The 20,141-nt window shown below is 39.3% G+C and overlaps 1 protein-coding gene across 1 annotated transcript; it reads left to right on the top strand.

The window, feature by feature from the left end:
• Nucleotides 1–491: 491 nt before the first annotated feature.
• On the top strand, nucleotides 492–17,896 carry AQP4 (aquaporin 4). Its single transcript, XM_032223017.1, has 6 exons — nucleotides 492–697; nucleotides 8,099–8,283; nucleotides 8,409–8,821; nucleotides 11,352–11,516; nucleotides 13,207–13,284; nucleotides 14,062–17,896. The coding sequence occupies exons 2-6, from the start codon at nucleotides 8,217–8,219 to the stop codon at nucleotides 14,326–14,328; spliced, it is 990 nt and encodes a 329-aa protein (XP_032078908.1). The 5' UTR covers nucleotides 492–697; nucleotides 8,099–8,216; the 3' UTR covers nucleotides 14,329–17,896.
• The last annotated feature ends 2,245 nt before the right edge of the window (nucleotides 17,897–20,141 follow it).

The following is a 20,141-nucleotide window of genomic DNA, read 5'->3' as shown; positions in this document are numbered from 1 at the left end:
GTATGTTGTCCTAGGATGCAGGCAAAAGAAAGTAAGGTGCAGATCAAATGAATCTCCTGCTGGGCTTCTCAAAGTCTTGAGAAAGGTCAGGCCCAACTCATGGCTGGGGTGATTCCAGGCAACTAGGCTTACATCATGATTAAACAAAAACGAGCGAGTGAGGTCCAGATAAAGAGGCCAAGTACTTGGTTTGCGTGCAGAGAGCGTGCTACTTCTGGGTCAAGCCGTTCTGCTTTGCCACGAGCCAGGCGGGGTGGGGGGGCTCAGCTCCCAGCGTCAGGCACAAGCTTCCCTTTGAACTCCACTCATGGCAAGGACTGGCAAGTCCCGGGAAGCATTTTCTGTCGGCTGCTCCTGCCCAGCGCCTGAGATCGCGAGCTAACTGCCGTCGCAAGTTAGTTCCTCTCCCTTCCTCTCCCTCGGCAGCAGGAGTTCGGGCTGCGGGAGGCGGCCCCACCCCTTTGGAGTTGATCAGGTATGGGAAAGTTATTCGGAGTTCAAATATAACCCAATGCCTGGCCAGCTGCTCGGCCCGCAGCCTCCATTTGGAAGAGCCCACCGGGCCAGAGAGGAGCAGAAGTAACCCGATTCCCCCAAGCACCCCGGGCTCCGCCACCCCTTCTCGCGACTCGGTCTCTAGCCAGGCGCACCACACGCGAGAAGGCATGAGCGACGAAGCGGCGCCCAGAGCTTGGGGGTGAGTCGAATGACCGGTCAGGGTGGGGATAATGGGGATCGGTTGGTTGGGGTATCTCGGTTGGAAAGATGCGCCTGGGCTGCCTTCCTTCCCCCAATTCCCCCTAGCTCCTTTGCCCAATTCCCTCTGCCTCCCTCGGCCGAGAGGTTGCCACGGAGGAGACCCAACCTTTCTTCTTTGGACCTCTAGTAGCAAAGCTGCGGCGGGGGCGCGGGGGGACGACGACGACTGGCCAGGTCTACCGAGGGATGGCAGAGGCCTCATGCGAGTTCCTCCTCCGCAATTTGTGGGACCGTAGCGAGAAGTTCTGGAAGACGGGAGTAAACGCGAGTTGGGGATAAGGGTCTCTGCGAAGGGTCCTCAGAGGTAAGAGGGCCCAGACAATAAGAGGGCAGAAGCGTTGCGGGACACGGTCTTGGCTTACCCTGGACCCATCGCCCTTTCCCTTTGGAGCCTTTCCCCCTCCCCCCTCCCGCTTCCCTCCCAATCAGCCCCCGCCCCCCAAAACCAGCGAGCCAAGAACCCCTGTCCCGCGCAGTTGGATTGTGCCACTGTGTTTTTATTAACCTGTTGGAAATTGTTGGAAATTTCATACGACTTTCTGATTAGCTTTGCTTCCTTTACCGCTTCCTACCCCAAGTATCGTTCCACAATGCCCCTTGCTTTGTTGTTTAATCTAATGGTGCTATCCTTTTTTTGAAAAAAAGAAAAGAAAAGAAAAATGTTTTTTTAAAGAAATACACTTGCGTGCGATACGTGTGTGGTGTCACAGGGAGAGAGAGAGACAGGCAGACAGGCAGACAGAGACAGACACATACAAGAGAGAGGGAGGGGAGGGAGAGAGGAGGGAGAGAGCGAGCGAGCTTGTGGAGGCTCGGTGAGCGTATTAACGGTATGAAACGTTAAACCTGGGAGATTTGTAATGGCTAAATGTCAAGGGCAGTTCCCGTCCTTTTCACCTATGTATTTGGAAAAGATCCTAGAAAAACTCCTTTGCCAGCAGTTTGCACTGCCTCGTAAACAGATCTCAGCGCCTCTGGACGCGGACCTCGTTAGAAGCTGCATCCGCGGCCCGCTACAAATCTTCCCCAGCTTCGTTCCCCGGGGATGCCCCGCGCGCTCCCTGGCCTTGCGGCGCTTTCTTTCTGCCTTCTAGACTGGCGCTGCCTTCCTTCTTCGCTCTCTGCTGACCTGCCAAAAACCTGGAGCGTTTCGCGCCGGGATAAAGGCTTTCGTTTCCGTGCCTTGCAAAGACACTGAGGCGTCTTCCCCTCCCCTCCCCTCACCCCATGCTCCCAACTGAAAGGCTCCCGCTGGAAAGTAGGTCGCTCAGAACCTGTCTGGGAAACGTGGCTCTATTTGGGGAAAAGGGAGTCTAGGAGTAGACCCGGAGCGGGATGGAAATGTCTTGGCGCAAAGTTCCTGTTAGCAATGTTCCCTCTAATTTTTTTCAGTGTGAACAGAAAAGTATAGTGTTTGAGCGGCATATTTTCATGCCTGAGCACCTGAATTTTTTTCACAGATGTCACCTAAGACAACAACGAAATCAGTATTATTTGAAACTCAAAGTTATGTTTATTCAAGGTACCCACTTAATTAAAAGTGTTATATAATATCAGTATCACTTAACAACGCTCCTGCTTAGCAACCAAAATGTTGGCTCAGAAAGTCTGGCATTTGAAGCACGCAAGTCTTAAAACTGTTGTTACAAGATCCTTGTACCCCTAACCCTTTAGAAAAAAAATCCCAGGGGTGTTCAAACCTGACAGCTTTAAGACTTGTGGACTTCAACTCCCAGAATTCCTCCTCCAGTCATGTTGGCTCAGAAACTCTGGCACTGAAGCATGCAAGTCTTAAAGCTGTCAAGTTACAAGATCCTTGCACCCATAACCTTTAGGAAATAAAAACCCAGGGGTCTTCAAACCTGACAACTTTAAGACTTGTGGATTTCAACTCCTAGAATTCCTCCTCCAGTCATGTTGCAGCGACGTCATCTGCGTGGATCTGCTCCATCTTCGGTTTTTTTCACAGAGGGCAGGGCTGCCGCTGAGATGCTGACGAGCCCCCACCACCACTAGAATAACTGCTGCTGCCTCCTCCTCCTCCTCCTCCAACAGCACCATATTTGCTCCCCAGCGCTGCAGCTGAGGTGAAGCCGCCAAAGCTCCCACTGGCGCCCCGCCGATGGTAGTGGCGGCGGTGCCTCTCCCTCCGCTCAGAGCACCTCAGCTGGGCCCCAGGTTACCCCTGCCACCATCTCCACCTCCGCCACCTTCCTACTAGCTCCCGCGGCTCATGGCTCCTCAAAAGCACGGCAGAGGAGGAAGGGGGAGGGATAACGCAGGGGCCAGCTCAAGTGCTCCGCGTGGAGGGAGAGGCACCACTGCCATGGGCGGGGGTGCTGGCGGGAGCTTTGGCGGCTTCACCTCAGCCGCAGCATCGGGCAGCAAATCCGGCAGTGCTGTTGGAGGAGGAGGAGGCAGCAGCAGATATTCTTGGGGGTTCACTTCAGCCGCAGAGCCGGGTGCAAGCGGCTAGGATTGGCCGCCCACAAAGGACCTCCCTGGCCTTGCTTTGCTGAATACAGAGCAACTGATGCTAGTTTGAGCGGCCGTGGCCGGCACAAACTACCATCAGTCGCTCCATGCTCATCAAAACAAGTCTGGGGAGGTCCTTGTGGGCGGCCAGTTCTGGCCGCCTGCAAAGGACGTCCCCACATTTGCTTTGCTGAACACGGGGCGACTGATGGTAATGAGCGGCGCAGCCAGCACCTAGGAGGTCCTAGGAGACCAGCTGTGCTGTGTAAGCTCCTGCCACCATCCCCGTGCCCATGCTAACCCTAGATTTTGTGAGGCCCCTGCGTGGCAGCTAGAAACTGCCGCATGGGATTTTCTTGTCACATGCATGGCCGCACAGCCGTGCACCTTAGAGGGAACAGTGCCTGTTAGGTAGAGAAGTCGCCTTCCTTCTCTTTCAAAGCTCGCCTGATGCAGAGAGCAGATCAGCAAGGAGCAAGTGGACTTTGGTTCTCCTGAAAGCTTTTGTGAAGCAGTTGAAGAAAATGCCGTGTGCTGGACTTCATTCTCCCCAGTTGAGAGTGGAACCATCTATCTAGGCTAGGAGGTCAAGGAAGATGAACTTCTAATTGATCTGAAGAACACAGTTGGAGGAAGGCAGGCCTAAAACCTGGATGGTTGTTCACTTTGGGCTGATCCAAACCATGCAATATTGGCATCAAGCAATGGACAAGGTGATGAGAAGTTTTGCTTAAAGCCTTCTTTTTGAGGCATGTTACTCTTCTGATTCTGCCAACCTAGCTGTTCAAAAACAAACTTTGAAAGCATTTTTTGAAGTAAAAATGCAAGTGGAAAAATAGGGACCACCTTTGGTGGGAAGGTAACATGTTCATGCATCTTCGGCATTTAGTCATGCCAGCCACATGACCACGGAGAGGTCTTGGACAGCGCTGGCTCTTCGGCTTTGAAACGGAGAGCATTGCTCCCTAGAGTTGGGAACAACTAGCACATATGTGTAAGGGGAACCTTTACCTTTACCTTACTCTTCTGAAGGACACAGTGGCTCAGTGGCTAAGACGGAAAGTTGATCGGAAAAGTCCGCAGTTTGGCAGTTTGAATCCCTAGCGCCGCGTAACGAAGTGAGCTTGTCCCAGCTTCTGTCAACCTAGCAGTTCAAAAGCATGTAAAAATGCAAGTAGAAAAATAGGGACCACCTTTGTTGGGAAGGTAACAATGTTCCATGCACCTTTGGTGTTTAGTTATGCCAGCCACATGACCACGGAGACAACTTTGGATAGCGCTAGCTCTTTGGCTTTGAAATGGAGATGAGCACTGCCCCCTAGAGTTGGGGTTGACTAGCACATATGTGCAAGGGGAACCTTTACCTTTACTTTACTCTTCTGAGGTGGCTCTAAGAACGCTAAACCACACATAAAAATAATTTCAGCAAGAAAAAATCTTGGAGTTGACATTTTCCAGCCAAGTACAGCAGAGGTTTTTTTCTTCTAAACTCTGTTTGCAGAGTACTTTGGTTTGTTTTTTCAAGGAAACCAGCAGCAATGGGCTTATATTTATCCCTTTGAAGAGGGAATTTGAAAAGGGATAAATATACTCAGGCCAGAAACAAATAGCCTTTTTAAGTATTCATGATACTGGACATATGTAATGTAATCTGAGGACCTATGTCTCATAAATCTTCAGGCTGCCATAGTTCATTCTTGTGAAGTACTTTCACATTGCCAACAGCCAGCACAACACATCTTGCTTTCCCTAACATTATTTAAAACTCTAACCCTTTAAATGATTCTTTAAATCTACCATTTCTGGTAATCCCTGCCATAAAACCAACCAACAAAATAAATAAAGAGGTGGGGAATGTCAGCCAAATCAAAGCAATGCTTAGTAATTGTCACAAATTATTGTTATATCATTCATAATGATGGCATAATAGCATGTGCTGGTGTGCTGGACATTGAATATACTGTATCTGTACAAAATTTGGATAATTAGGAACGCAGCTTTGGATATTGATAACAAGAAATAGACAAAAGAGCCTCTTTTGCTATCTTTAAATTTTAGCCCTATAGTAGATTACACAATAATCAGTGAAATCAGTCATTAGTTGTAGTTTATCTGATCAAGTTTCATCATTTCACAAGTTTCTCACTTATTCCAAGCAAGTTTCTGCAAAAGTATTTTTGGAATTCACAAACATCCAGTATAATTTGGAAATACCGATTCTTCACCGTTACAAAAGATGACACCTTTGAGCAGATAAATACAGAATTTCCTTTTACTTCATTTCCGGTCCAGATGAATGATCACTGTCATTTGTCTTTCAGGATGATGTTAATGTTTCAGGAATGCTGCAGAAAGAGAAATTTGGAAACCTTGTGTGATGTTTCTGACTACCACACTTTGACTTTATGTCACTTGTTTTATGCTCTTGTTTAAATAGAAGCATGTCTAGATTTTCTATTATATAGTCCTAAACCAAAAACATTTCACTTTAAAACTCAAATATAGTTATTGGAAGCTCTTAAAGTGCATAAAACATGCACGCTGTAAACCTTGGAAAACTTCATTGACTTGTATGTAAAATTAAATATATCATCTCCTGCTCACCTAGCAGCTCGAAAGCATGCAAATGTAAGTAGATAATAGTTATCATTTTGATGGAAAAGTGACCGCATTCCATGTGCTTCAGCGTATAGTCATACTGGCCACATGGCTACAGAAATGTCTTTGGACAACATGTCTCCCTCAGCTAAGAAATGGAGATGAGCATCATCTCCTAGATTCGAACATAACTGGATAGAACAAACTTTTACCTTTTATAAGCAAAGTCTCGATTCTATTCCATGAAAGCATTATGTAGAATAACCTTCCCCAATTTGTGCTTTCTAAATATACTGCCCTTGCTAACCCCCGGGCTATATGATTGTGGAATGATGGACACACATTCAGTACATAACTTGAAGTTAGAGAAGACTGAAATAAAAGTAATGGTGTGTAGCTTTAGTTCTGAGGAAATGTGACCACAGATAGAAGATAACAGGTGGTAAAAATAAAATCCAAAGAATATCATTGACATGATATCTTTGCATTGTTAGCCTACCTGGTATTTGGTAGGACTCAGAGACAAAATAGGATTCAGATAGAAGCAGTGGATGAAACACTGCTGGTAGTAGTAAGCTGTGGGTGGAAGAAGAGATAGTAAGGAAAACTAAGTCAAAGCAGAAATGTAGGACCTGTAGAACAGAAGTCACGTCAGAAAAGATAAAAACCAGAACATGCATTGTCCAGATATCTTAATGAGCAGGCATACATATAGAATAATGTTCACCTTACTCATATATTTGCATTTAACTATGGAATACACCATTTAAGTATCTTTTTTTCCTGCTGTATCCTCAAGATGTTGCCTTCATCTCACTTCAGCCCATGAATAAGACAAACTGAAACGTTTTATCACTGTTAAAATGTCATTTCTTCCCATTGTTCTAACATCATCCAAAGGCAGACTCAAACTAAAATAATTCTAATAGGCTGTGACACCCATTATATTGGGGGGAAATCAGATGGTTGTCAGTAATTGGGAACAGAGGCAATGGACACTGCACATTTCGTACTGGCTCCATTTTCTGCTGACTCAAGGAGATCACACTTCAAGCCACAGGGAAGACTTGAAGTATCCAGGCTGAACTTGCAGCACCTTGGATAGCTCTAAAGAGACAATTTACTGGAGCTCTTGAGACATAGGATAACATTGAATCTCAATCTTATTTTTTCATGGCAAGCGTCCTAGTTTTCCTGATTCAGATAATTCTTCTTAAGTGAAAATGGGTGACATAGAACTAAAATAAATATCATCTATCCTACAACAGAATATTGCCGTTATGTTTTTTATCTATTTATTACATTTATCTGCGCTGTCATCACAAGGCAATTCTGGGTGGCTTACAAAATTAAAAGCAATAAACAATATGAATATATTAACAGTAAAATTATAAGAGAAGGTAAAATGATGGCAAGGGAAGGATCAAAGTGTGCAGGGGATGAGGTGGAATCTGCTATTACTCCTCAACCACTTCCAGAGTGGTACTGTCTAATGGGGGCCCAAACCAACTGGCAAAGCCAGGTTGCCAGTCCCTTATGAAAGGTCAAGAGGGTAGGAACACATACCATCAGGGGCTGTATGTTTAAGATGTTCCAAAGAGCAAGAGCTTACATTGTAAAGTGTACACAAAACATATCAATATTTTATGCTGCAAGTCAGCTGGGTCTCAGGAGGCAGAGAATAGATGGGGGCGGTGCCAGTCAGATGTGGTATTTAGTGGTTCTCCAAACTACTCAAAATTTCCACTACTGGTTCTCCAGAACTGGAGGCAGTGGCTCAGTGGTAAGATGCTGGGCTTATTGATCAAAAGGTCAGTAGTTCGGCAGTTCAATTCCCTAGTGCCACATAACAGGGTGAGCTTCTGTTACTTGTCCCAGCTTCTGCCAACTTAGCAGTTCGAAAGCATGTAAAAAATGCCAGTAGATAAATAGGGACCAACTTTGGTGGGAAGGTAACAGCTTTCCATGTGCCTTCTGCATTTAGTCATGCCAGCCACATGACCATGGAGACATCTTTGGACAGCACTAGCTCCTCAGCTTTGAAACAGAGATGAGCACCGCCCACTAGCGTCAGGAACGACTAGCACATATGTGCGAGGGGAACTTTACCTTTTATATGTGTGTGTATGTGTGTATGTGTCTGTGTCTGTGTTAATGTTATTAAGCAAGGCATCTCTTCTCACATATACTATTCCTGAATGTAACTTCTGGGTACAGAAGAAGAATATTAATTTTTCACTTTCATCTCTGTGCTTTGTTACTCTAGGCTCTAAGGTGATTTATAAAAGCCCATCACTTGTTACTTCTATGGTAATAACTTTAAACAGGAATTGGAAGTGGAGAGTATCAATAAACACATGACAATGTAGAATAGAGATGACCAGATGGGATATCTCCCCCTCCCCATTGTTCATTCCATGCAGATGTGGGACTGTTATTGGCTAATTACAGGTCTGTGATAGATTCTTACAAGCTGTTCTTGTTATTAGTTCTTTGCAAATAATGGCACGTTCATTTTTAAAGCATTTATTAAATGACAGGATCAAGTCCTTATGCTGCTTTGTTTTCCTTTTCAGTAAGTGTGGCCGATGGTGTAATTGTGAGGCTGTCATGGCAGCATTTAAAGGCATCTGGACCAAGTCCTTCTGGAAGTCTGTGTCAGCAGAATTTTTGGCCATGCTCATTTTTGTCTTCCTCAGCCTTGGCTCTACGATCAACTGGGGTGGGATTGAAAAACCCCTGCCTGTGGACATGGTCCTTATTTCTCTGTGTTTTGGACTCAGCATTGCAACAATGGTCCAGTGCATTGGACATCAGTGGTGGCCATATTAACCCTGCAGTAACCGTTGCAATGGTTTGCACTCGGAAGATCAGCCTTGCCAAGTCAGTCTTCTATATTGTAGCCCAATGCCTGGGTGCCATCGCAGGGGCAGGAATACTCTATCTGGTCACTCCATCAAGTGTAATTGGGGGATTTGGAGTTACCCAGGTAGGTTGAGAGAATGGAGAATTATCCTTTCTAATAATAACGATTCCAAGCCTTGCAAACAGATTTCAGCATTTGCTGAATGGGAAAACCCTTTCTTGTTGAAAATGGCTGAAGAATCTTCCCCTACTTGAGAGAGGGTGACTGAGACAATCGATTTGCATATGGACTTGAAATTAGGTTCTCCTTCCCAGGCTTAGTCCAATATCTTCACTAAGCATTTTCTTTTCATATCAAAGACAGTACAGTACATATCTTGCCATGGTCTTGAGAGCAAACAAACCCCACACCGATTAGATTTCAAATCCTCGAAAATTGCTTTAATTCTGTATTGGGGGACAATGGCCAGTTAATAAATTCAGAATTAAAAATTACTCCCCTCTCAGAGGTGAAATCAACTTACCTTTGCTACTGGTTTGCAAATGGGAGCACACGCCACCTCCGCACATGCGCAGGACCTTCCACGCATGTGCAGTGCATCAAAAATTGACATGATGATGTTCGGGTGAGTGGGTGGAACCTCCTACTGCCATTGCTACCGCTTCACCCGAACAGGATAGACTGGCTGAATTGCACCACTGTTCCCCCTTCCCGCTTTTATAAGTTTACAAAGCAAATGACTTTCCAGTGTGGACTGGAAAGGTTACATTCAGGTTACATTTATTCTGGCTTCCACACTAATATACAAACAAACATTCTATGTCTCATTCATATTATAGCATGGATTTTTTTGGACAAGATCTGGATAACTTAAATTCACTTCTGCATCTTTTTATATATGATGATGACGATGTGGATGCCAAGGGCTAAAATGAATATAAGGTGTTTAGAATTATATTAACCTAATGAAAGTATTTTGAAAAACTTGCTTTAAAATTTGAACAGTGGTTTCCCAAGTGGTTCATGTGATTATTTTTTAATTCAAAAGTGACCTTTTGATAAAACTCCAGGCCCACGTGGAATGTATTTCTTTGAACGGATTTAGAATGCCTTTAAGAAAAATGTTAATAAGAAACTTTGATAGGCAGGTGCCCTGCGCCCCATAAATCCATTCGTTACTGTAAACTAACTGCTAAATATTTCACAACAGTTATATGCATGTATCAGGTCCTAATAAACTGTGGGGGGCGTATACAGTTTAACTTAAAGCAAGGACCTTTTTTTATTTTAATACATTTGATGTAGCTTATTTGCAGTTTTTTTAAATTCTGTCTTAGGAATTGTTCCTTAGTAGATATTTCTAACTAAAAGAATTGATATGAGGTATAACATCCAGGCATGGAATATTTTAAAAGAAAAGGCTAGATATATTAAAACAAAAGTGTATATTTTAGATAACTTTTTTAAAAAATAATCTTTGCTTTTGGTTCTAGCTTTGTTCTCTTCTATCAATTAACCTCACTGCAGGATATGAAACTGCACTTACATGCTGTCAATTTTTATTTGAAACAGAAATTAATTGAGTAAGAGCTAATTAAGTATTCATAACAGAAAACTAAATCATGGATCTGCCAAAGAAAAATAATAGAAAAGTAGTTGTACACTTAAGAATCTTGTGCAAAATTTCCATCAAAACCCAAGAGTTTGGAAGAGGGCTATTTTACACATACACATATAAATAAGGGCCACAGCTGATGTTAGGTTGAATGTAAAGCTGTTGATGGGTGTACACACATCGCACAAACCTATGTTCATCATGGTTTGGGGAATACCCCACATTGGCTTAATTTACTGCTGTCACCTATATAACACAAGGAATAAGTGTCTATGGAGATTCTCAGTCATCCAGGTCATGATTGTCCCAAAGGTGCTTTTTCAAGAAGCAACTGGACTTTCTGGTTTTCTTTGAAGATGTTTCACTTCTCATGTAGGAAGCTTTTCAGTTCAGAAGTGAAGAAGCTTTTTGGATGAGAAGCAAAACATCTTCAAAGAAAACAAGAATGTCCAGTTGCCTCTTGAAAAAGCACCTTTGGGACACAATGTATAAGCCATATTAGCAAGATCTACACCACAATCAGGTAAGCAAACCATCTTATGTTTAGGGCAGTGGTTCCCACAAGGGGGGGAGTTTGATTTTTAATGGGGGCAATTGGAACAGTCTTTAAACCAAGTGAGTGGCCTTTTAGGCTTCTTCCATGTGAATAAAGTTCACTTTTTGAGTAAAGTAAGAATTATATGTCATCAGGATTTTAGAGATGCTTAGATGGGGCATGGCCAAAAAAGGTTGGGAACCACTGGTTTAGAGCATTGCTATTTCACATGAGGATGCAAAATACACATCTCTGTATCCTAACAATCTAATGGCTAATGAGCCATTAACAGGAGCCTTTCAGAGCCACCTGTCAAGGAAGCCTAGATTACCCAAGAGGCTGTTACTTAAAAGGCTTTTAACAGTGTATTATTTCCTTGCCTTATTCTAATTTCTTTCTTTCCAAAACACTTGTGTACTTTGAAACTATTTTAATTAGTGAGTTGGTAATTACAATTTCACACTTTATTTATGCTGCCTGGCTCTCTGCATGTTTCCTCTCTGATACATGCAGAACTTTCCAGTGGACATGGGCTCTTAGTGGAGCTGATAATTACCTTCCAGCTGGTTTTTACTATTTTTGCCAGCTGTGATTCTAAGCGAAATGATGTCACCGGTTCTGTGGCATTGGGAATTGGACTCTCCGTTGCAATAGGACATCTATTTGCTGTAAGTTGCTTCTTTCATTAGCTTTTTTAGCTAGGGACTTATAAATTATATAGAGTAGCAATGTTTTAAGTAGCCTATTAGCTTATTATTCTGAAACCCATGCGTGGTCAGAGGCTGTAACTTTCAGTTAATTATATTTAAAATATTTATATGCAAGCAAGCATCTTAGGAATCATTTGAGTCAAATATATTAAAATTAATAATATTCTTATATGTTTCTCTTATTCTTTGAATGTGTGTATAAATATAAACAAAATATGTGTGTATGTATAAATATATAATTAGTTTTTTTATTTATATTTTTTTTCAGTTTACTTAGTATATCACTTGAAATAATCCTGGTTCTCTTCTTTGTTCAACAAACATCTAAAGTAAATAAAGGAACTTTTTTTATTTTTAACAACAACACAATTTATTTATTTATTATTTATTTATTTATTTAATTAATTATTTAATTACCCTGTATGCCACCCAACTTCCAATGACTCTGGGCAGTTCTCTGTAATTACAATGGTATCAGTCAAAGGGCAATGATGGCAAGCACAACAGACCAGATGGAATGTGGCAAGATCTTCAACACTTTTTCTGGACAACAGAGTGGAGGCAATCCAGATGTTGGGGAAAACTTATTCCAGACATCAAGCATTGCAGATAGAAGGCATTGTACTTCTGGGAACCCAATGGATGACATTGTTTAATTGAAGGGCCCTAAAGCACCCTAACCCTCCCAGATTGAAGGGATTGGGCATATAACTTGGGAACAGTCACTCAAGTAACTAGTATCCCTATGCCATATAAGGATATACTTGTATATGTGTGTGTGTATGTTTGCGTGCACATACACATAATATTTTGAAATTTATTTATTTTTAATATTTGTTTGTTTATTTGTTTATAGTATTTGTATCTGATAAACTGTGGTCCAGGTGCTATTTTATCTAACTGTTTAATGCATAGAACAATAACATGCTCATTTTTAACAGTGCAGTATAGGAATCTACCTGTTATTATTTAATGTCCCAAAAGCCATATTTTTATTGTTTTAAAATGTTGTTAGTGTTTTAACTGTAGTATATTTTTTGAATCGTCCACTGCCCAGAGTCATTAACTGAATGGGCAGCATTAGAAACTGAATGAATTAATGGAAAGGAAGGAAGGAAGGAGGAAGGAAAACAGATGTCCCTTTTCAAAGCTGGAGAGAAAGCACAGTTCTTGGAAATGATCTGTGCTTTCTAAGCCCCTACAAAAATGTACATTGTGTCAAAGGTACTCTATCATCAAATCCACACTTATAAAATGAAGAAAAAATTAGAAAATCTTTTGCCAATCAAATGGGAAGAGCTCAAAGGGCATTATCAGACATGAGTTCAGATATCAAGTATATTATGTAAAAAACACCCTCATGGTAGGAAGGAAGTAAAACTGCTCCAATAGAAAGAGCCCAGCAACGCCATCAACAGATCAGCAAGTTTCTTTTCCAAACAAGTCAAAACCACACCTAGTAACCTTTTCATCCACAAATATGCCTCTAAGAAAGGAGATGTATAAGAGCCTTAGAATTGGCATCCCTCGTTTCAGTACCACTGGAAAAGGATGATTCTATAAGAATTTTAACAGTGTGTTTGCTTATGGTTAATCATACACTTCCTTTCCAAATATTTATATATTTGTATGTATATACATACTGCAGATCAGTTACACAGGGGCCATGAACCCTGCTCGGTCATTTGGGCCTGCAGTTATCATGGGAAATTGGAAAGATCACTGGGTAAGTTTTATACTTTACTATTACTCATTTTCCAGAACACTTAATATCTGTAACTGTTATTTTGTTTGCTTATTTATTAAAAGGTACTAAATTATAAAACGGCTTTTATGTAAAAAAACACAACCAGTTTTTTTTTCTTTTGTTTTGTAGATATCTTTCTTCTTTTAAGATTGGTAAATCAAATTATTTTGGGGATACTGTGCCTGTGGGGAAGGGGTCAAAAAGTCAGATTGAAACTTCACTGCCTGTTTATATTCACCATGCATGGGACATACAAAAAATAGATTAGATTAGGCTTAGATTTCATAGTTGGCAGTTTTTCAACTTGACTTTTGAAACAAACAAAAAAACAAAACAAAACAAAAACCCCACAGGTCTCTTTCCTATAGTTGGAGTTTTCCATTGGAATAGACTTCATAATTAAGAAAACAGATTATGATCCAATCAAATTCAACCAGTCATTCTTCATCCAATACATTTTACATAATTTTGATTGAAGAAAGGCACAACATACCATTGTGGAACAACATGGCAATAACATCTAAAAATGTGGTTAGTTTGCCTGGGTTTGAGTATTTGTGCAGAAAGTACAGAAAAAACATCTACTGCTAAACCATAAAATTCCTGACTTTTATATTTCCTTGTAGAAGTATGGGGAGGTAACCAATTATGTCATTGCAAGCCATTTGCCAAAAGAACTTTACTATCCACCCTTTCATTTATTAGTCAGTTCTTCATCCCCTGTATGAAATTTCCTCTCCTTCTGATTCTGTACAGGTATATTGGCTGGGACCAATTATAGGAGCTACCCTGGCGGCTGCTCTTTATCAATATGTCTATTGCCCTGATGATGATCTTAAGTTCAAGGAAAATAAGACAACCCAGCAATCCAAAGGAAAATACATTGAAGTAGAAGATCCCAAGAGCCAGAGGGAAACAGATGATCTACTCCAGAAACCTGGAATTATCCACTTCATTGACCTTGAAAGGGGTGATGATAAGAAAGGAAGGGATCCTACCAATGAGGTGCTATCATCTGTATGACTAGCAAGAAGCACTGGAAGCAGAGACCAGGCTGCCAGTATATCCACAGATAGTTTTCCACCTATAAAAGAGACAGATCTGTTGTGAATTTGTATCTTGAGATACTTCAAATGTTGGGCAATATCATCAATGAATTAGCTGTTCAATAAGATCCTATGTGAGATGATAGTTTATATATAAAACTAATAAGAACTAATATTTAGAATTAAAGAGAGAAGACAAAAGAACTAAGAAAAAAGAAATCCATTTTATGAAATTCTCTCCAAATTTACATCTTCCAAAATTTTAAAAATAGTTCATTTCTAATTTCTCCTTGGGAATCCTATGTCCTTTATACAAAAATAGAATAATACTGATGATTTTTTGGGGAGTGTTGCCATATTATTCATTAATACAGTGTTCCCCCTTTTGAAATTTCCATATTTTTTCTTTTTCATTTCTTAATTTATATGGTAAATGTTTCCCCAATTTATTTGTAAATTCAATTTGCTTTGCATAATTCATTTTATATCCATTTGTTTTATTGTTAACATCAACAACTGTTGTTGTAAAATTATAATTTGATAAGAAATATTTATCTTCCTTGGAAATTTTATTGTTCTTGTTTTATCCCATTAAGATAGCCTATATTTTCCTTGGTTCTTCTTTTTAAGACCAGTATTAAATTGTATGCTATCCTCTCATAAAACTTTACTTGCATCCCACACCATTCTTAAATCCATGCCCACAGTTAAATTATGTTCAAAAATTCTGTTAAATTCTTTTTATAATCCATTATTCTTTTTATAATAGTATTTTTAATCTCCATCTTAAAGTAGTAGCTTTCTCTTTATAAACCTAATTCATAAGATTATGATCAGAACAAGTTTTGGCAAGATCCCTACTTTAGAAATCTTAGTAGCTAATTCAACACTTATCTATTACTGAAAAAAATTATGTCTTTCTAAATAATAAGCATATTCTTTAGAGTTACCATTTTTTTCTGTCATGCCTACACTAACTCTAAATTGTTCATCAAATCAAAATGGCATTTGGTAATTTACCTTGACTGCTTTAAATATTTTTCTCAGATGTTCTATCTAAATGAGGGAGAAAAAAACGCCTCATTCCAATCTTCATCAAACACCAATTTTCATTAGAAAAAAAAGTATTAATTTCTCTATTAGTTGTTTGTGCTACATTGCTTTACTCTCATTGTTTCATCATACCCATTCTGTGAAATGATAGCAATGTTCTAAACTGAGGGAACATCATACATTATATTCAATTCATAAATATTCTTGTTGATGTATTGAAGGAGAATCTGAATGAATGAATGAAAGATACATTGATTTTAATGCAATCAGTCATTAGACGGAAAGAGAAAATTTATCTTAATTTGCCCATAGAAACAAGAAACTGTTCTTGTGACACTTGTGACACAACAGCCAATTAAGTGTCTTCTGACACTTAATTGGCTGTTGTCAATTTTCATTAGTAATTTCACTGTAAAGTCTATGACAAATTCAGTGGGACATGAAAAACCCCTATCAGCATTTGTTGATGCTTCCTTCCCAACCTATAAAACATTAATTATTTTCTGTTCTTCTCTCCACCAAAAGTCTTCCTCATTAATAATCTTGCAACCAAAATTATTTTACATCCTAAATAATGCTAAAATATACACCAATTCCTTATCCCTCCCATGCAAAAGATCTCACAAGGTATAGCTGCTCATCATAAACTGAAAATGTGTAGGGATCAGAAAAAGGTGGATGCTGATTTCAGTGCACTTATTCAAACAAATGAAGCATTACTGTGCCAATTTTATATACATGAAATGTTTAATCTCATCCATTTTGCATACACTGTGATTTTTTTTAAAGTAATTATAATAAAGAGGTTTATTTATTAATTGTTTAAAATACTACTGGAATATTTTTTGGTAACTGATGTTTTGCATTCAAATATTCTGTGACTAACAAAAGCATACATAGGAAGGAAAAATTATTCAGAAAAGCATACAGAATGTTACTTTGGACAGTCACTGGTGTTTATGGCTTAAGCTGCTCACCCTAGCATGTATATTGGAAAGACATCATTAGCAAAGGCCTATGTCAGTGGTGTCAAACTTACGGCCCGCGGGCCGGATGCATCATATGCTGGCCACTCCATCCCCAGCTTAGCGAAGCAGAAAAAGTTGTGTGATATCACGTGATGACGACGTGACGATGCAAGTTTGACAATCCTCCCAATTAAGTGGTCTCTGCAATCTCTCCATACATCAATTTAGAGAAGGCCAGAAACATCAAGACTGTGTCCCTTCCTCTGGAGTTGCATGCATGATTCATACAAAAATGGTGGGGCTTGAATTATATGTCATAAACAGCATCCTGGCTTTTCTGATATTCCAACATATCCTGCATCAATCAGCTGAAATAGTGTTTGTCAGCTTTGGGAACTTTAAAACATATGGGTTTCAGCTGTCGGGTCTTAAGGTTGCTAAGGTCAACAAACATTGAAGTAGAGCATGGAATGGCATGTGATAGTATTTGGTGAATTGGTTGCATGCGTTATATGCTACAAGTGATTTTGGTTGAAACGTAGTAATATTTACATTTGCTAACTGTAGCCAGTGTTATAATTTTAGTAGTGATTCTTTTGTTCAGAACTCATCAGTCTCCATTAATGGCTGATTAGTGAAATGGATAAATATAATCCCACTCTGGCAACACACATTTTTACATGAAATGATGGCTAGGGCTACCTTACTAATAATGGACATTATATGCTGTAAAAGTATACAATGTCCAGTATAAGGTTTTTTTACCCTTCCTATGGAGGGAAATCCATCTACCAGAGTATGAAATACTTAAGTATGAAATTTAACTTAATACTTAAGTATGAAATACTTAACTGAGTTAATTAAAAGTGAGATTGTAAGGACTTCTGAAAAAAGAACATAAAAATATCAGTAAACTGATGCTTCAATGCATTTTGTGTCTTGAAAATACTTCTTGCAAATAAAAATCTAGATATGTATATGTAAAAACACATAATTTAGCCCTAAATAAGCAAATATAGATTGTCTAATTTTCTACCAATTAATCTTCATCCCAAAACCAAATTTCCTAAATTTTTACAAAGTTTAATGTATAATTTTCATTAATTGTCATTGATGGAGCAGTTTTGCTAACTAATATATGGATAGACCTTTTTCTTCTGATGAGGAAAAATATGAAATCAATTGAAGTACATTAAAGTTATTGATTCAAGATCATATATTGTTGCATAGATAAAATTCAAAATAAGTAATATATATGAAATACTCTTGATCAAACCTTTGTCATTTCAAAGCTTATAAAATTTTGAGAAAAAATGTTGTTTAAAACATAAATACCAAGTCTCAATTTGTTTCAAACCAAAAATTGGAAAAGTCACACAGCTTTTATTGATATGAAAAAGATGAATTTATTGAGCTTCAAAAATTACAATGTAATATAGTTGCCTGTGATACTTCTGAATTGCTTTGCATAAGTAATAATTATTTTATTAAACATTAAAGGTTCACTTTTCATACACAACTATATATCTGAGTTGATTTTTTTTCTTTAAATGTGTATTTTTTAATGTTTTATCACAGCATATTTATACTGTACATTTTGTTCTCATAAACTATGATAGAATTAAATCAAATGGAATTCAGTTCATTTGGTATCAAAGCTTCCCCAGTAGGGAAGCTAGGAAATTGTCTGAAAGGAATATTTGTATCAACCATCCTTCCTGCATTCTAATTTTCTTGGCTTTGACTGTTATTCAAAAACTTTTTGTGTGGCAAAGGATTCCAAATCTGAGGAAAGGGAAAATACTGGACCAACAACTACATTCTAGAAATATTTTTAATGCAATCCTATTAATGCCAGAGGAAGGAAATTTACCATGCTGATGCTGGGTTGATATAATTTGGGCACATTAAGGAAAGGAGATATTGAAATTGAACCTTATAAATCTTGGGTGTGCAACATTTAACCCTTGGGAAAAATTGTGTCACCCATGGCTTCATTGCAAACTTAATGAAACATGGAGATCTCTGACCAGATAATTATGATAATAGCTATCTCTGTATACCTTTCCTGGAGTCTAATGTCTTGCAAAGGAAAGGAGATGGGGGAGAGAGATAGAAGGATATCAGCAAGGAAAAAATGGAAATGTTACAGAGGTGGTATGTCTAAATAAAGTTTGCTTCAAGGTTACCAACATGTAGCAGCCAATAAAGCACCTGTGAAGGAAATATACTGTATGTCAAAATATAAACATCGGCAATTTTTAAATAGATTCATGGCAAATCCAGTGTATTCCATTTAGTCCAATTCCTTAAAAACTCATCACAAAGCTTTTATAGAGAAACCCTTGGGGGTCTGTTAGGGTATCTATTTGTATCTCTCTTCATTAGTAGAGCTGCATTTCAAATTAGTTCCTAAGTCCTGCTAGCCTGATGCATGCATATGTCGTATTGTTTACCAAACTAAAATAATTTGAGTAACTGAGTTTAGAAGTGTAATCAGCAGAATTTATGTGTTGATATCTATACTGTATATACACAACTTTCAGTGCTTTCCAAATTTAAGCTTGTTATCTACCAGACACCAGCGTTTTTATTTAGTCTGTGATCTATAAAGAAAAACCAGTTTGGTGAAGGGGTTAGGTGCTGGCCTGGAAACTAGGAAACAAGCCAGCTGGCTTCCAGCCACTCCATTGCTCATCCCAACCCTCCTCACAGGCTTGCTGTTGTAGGAAAAACAGAAGGCAGGACAAGTACAGATAATCCTCGACTTATGACTACAATTGAGCTCAAAATATATGTAGCTAAGTGAAATATTTGTTAAATGAGTTTTGCCCTATTTTACCATTTTTCTTGTCTCAATTAAGTGACTTGTGCTGTGTTAGAATAATAATAACATGGTTGTTAAGTGAATCTGACTCCCCATTCACTTTGATTATCAGAAGGTTGCAAAAGGTGATCACATGACCCTGGGATACTGCAATGGTCATAAATATGAGCCAGTTGCCAAGCAGCTGAATTTTGATCATGTGACTATGGGGATGCTGCAAAGGTTGCAAGTATGAAAAATGGTCATAAGTCACTTTTTTCGGTACCATTATAAGTTTGAATGGTCACTAAACAAACTTTTGTAATTCGAGGACTACCTATAGATATGCTTGCTTTATATATATATATGTTATGTTTGTGCTGATATACATACATACATACATAAATACATACACACATACACATACACACACACACACCACACACACACACATACATACATACATATATATAGTCACAACCCCTGGTATGCCCCAATTATGGGAAGAAGAGGAAGCTTCCTCCCATAATTGGGGCATACCAGGGGTTGTGACTTTAAATATATACTTTCTCCCTGGCTCAGCTGATAATGGATCAGAGCCTGTGGCTTAGTTGTTAACACAGGTTCGAATCCCAGTAAGGGTATGGCTAGCTGATGAGAGCTAAATAGCTACATATATATGTATATATGTATTTATAAAAAGGAGACATATAGATTATTCCAATATATCCATCATCTGGATATATATATATATATATATATATATATATAATATATATCCAGATGATGATGATAATGATGATGATGCATATCAATTTCTTCATCATTTGAAATATGTCCCATTTGAAAGGTGCTCCATCTGAAACTAGATAATGCTTTGCTAGTGTTTGAAAGATGTGGACTGGGGTCATAGGAGAGAATGCAGCATTCTGCTTTGACATATGCCTCAAAGGGAATAAACAT

This window comes from Thamnophis elegans, chromosome 8 (assembly GCF_009769535.1).
Source record: "Thamnophis elegans isolate rThaEle1 chromosome 8, rThaEle1.pri, whole genome shotgun sequence".
Lineage (NCBI taxonomy): Eukaryota > Metazoa > Chordata > Lepidosauria > Squamata > Colubridae > Thamnophis > Thamnophis elegans.
This window is presented reverse-complemented; position numbering and strand designations above follow the sequence as displayed.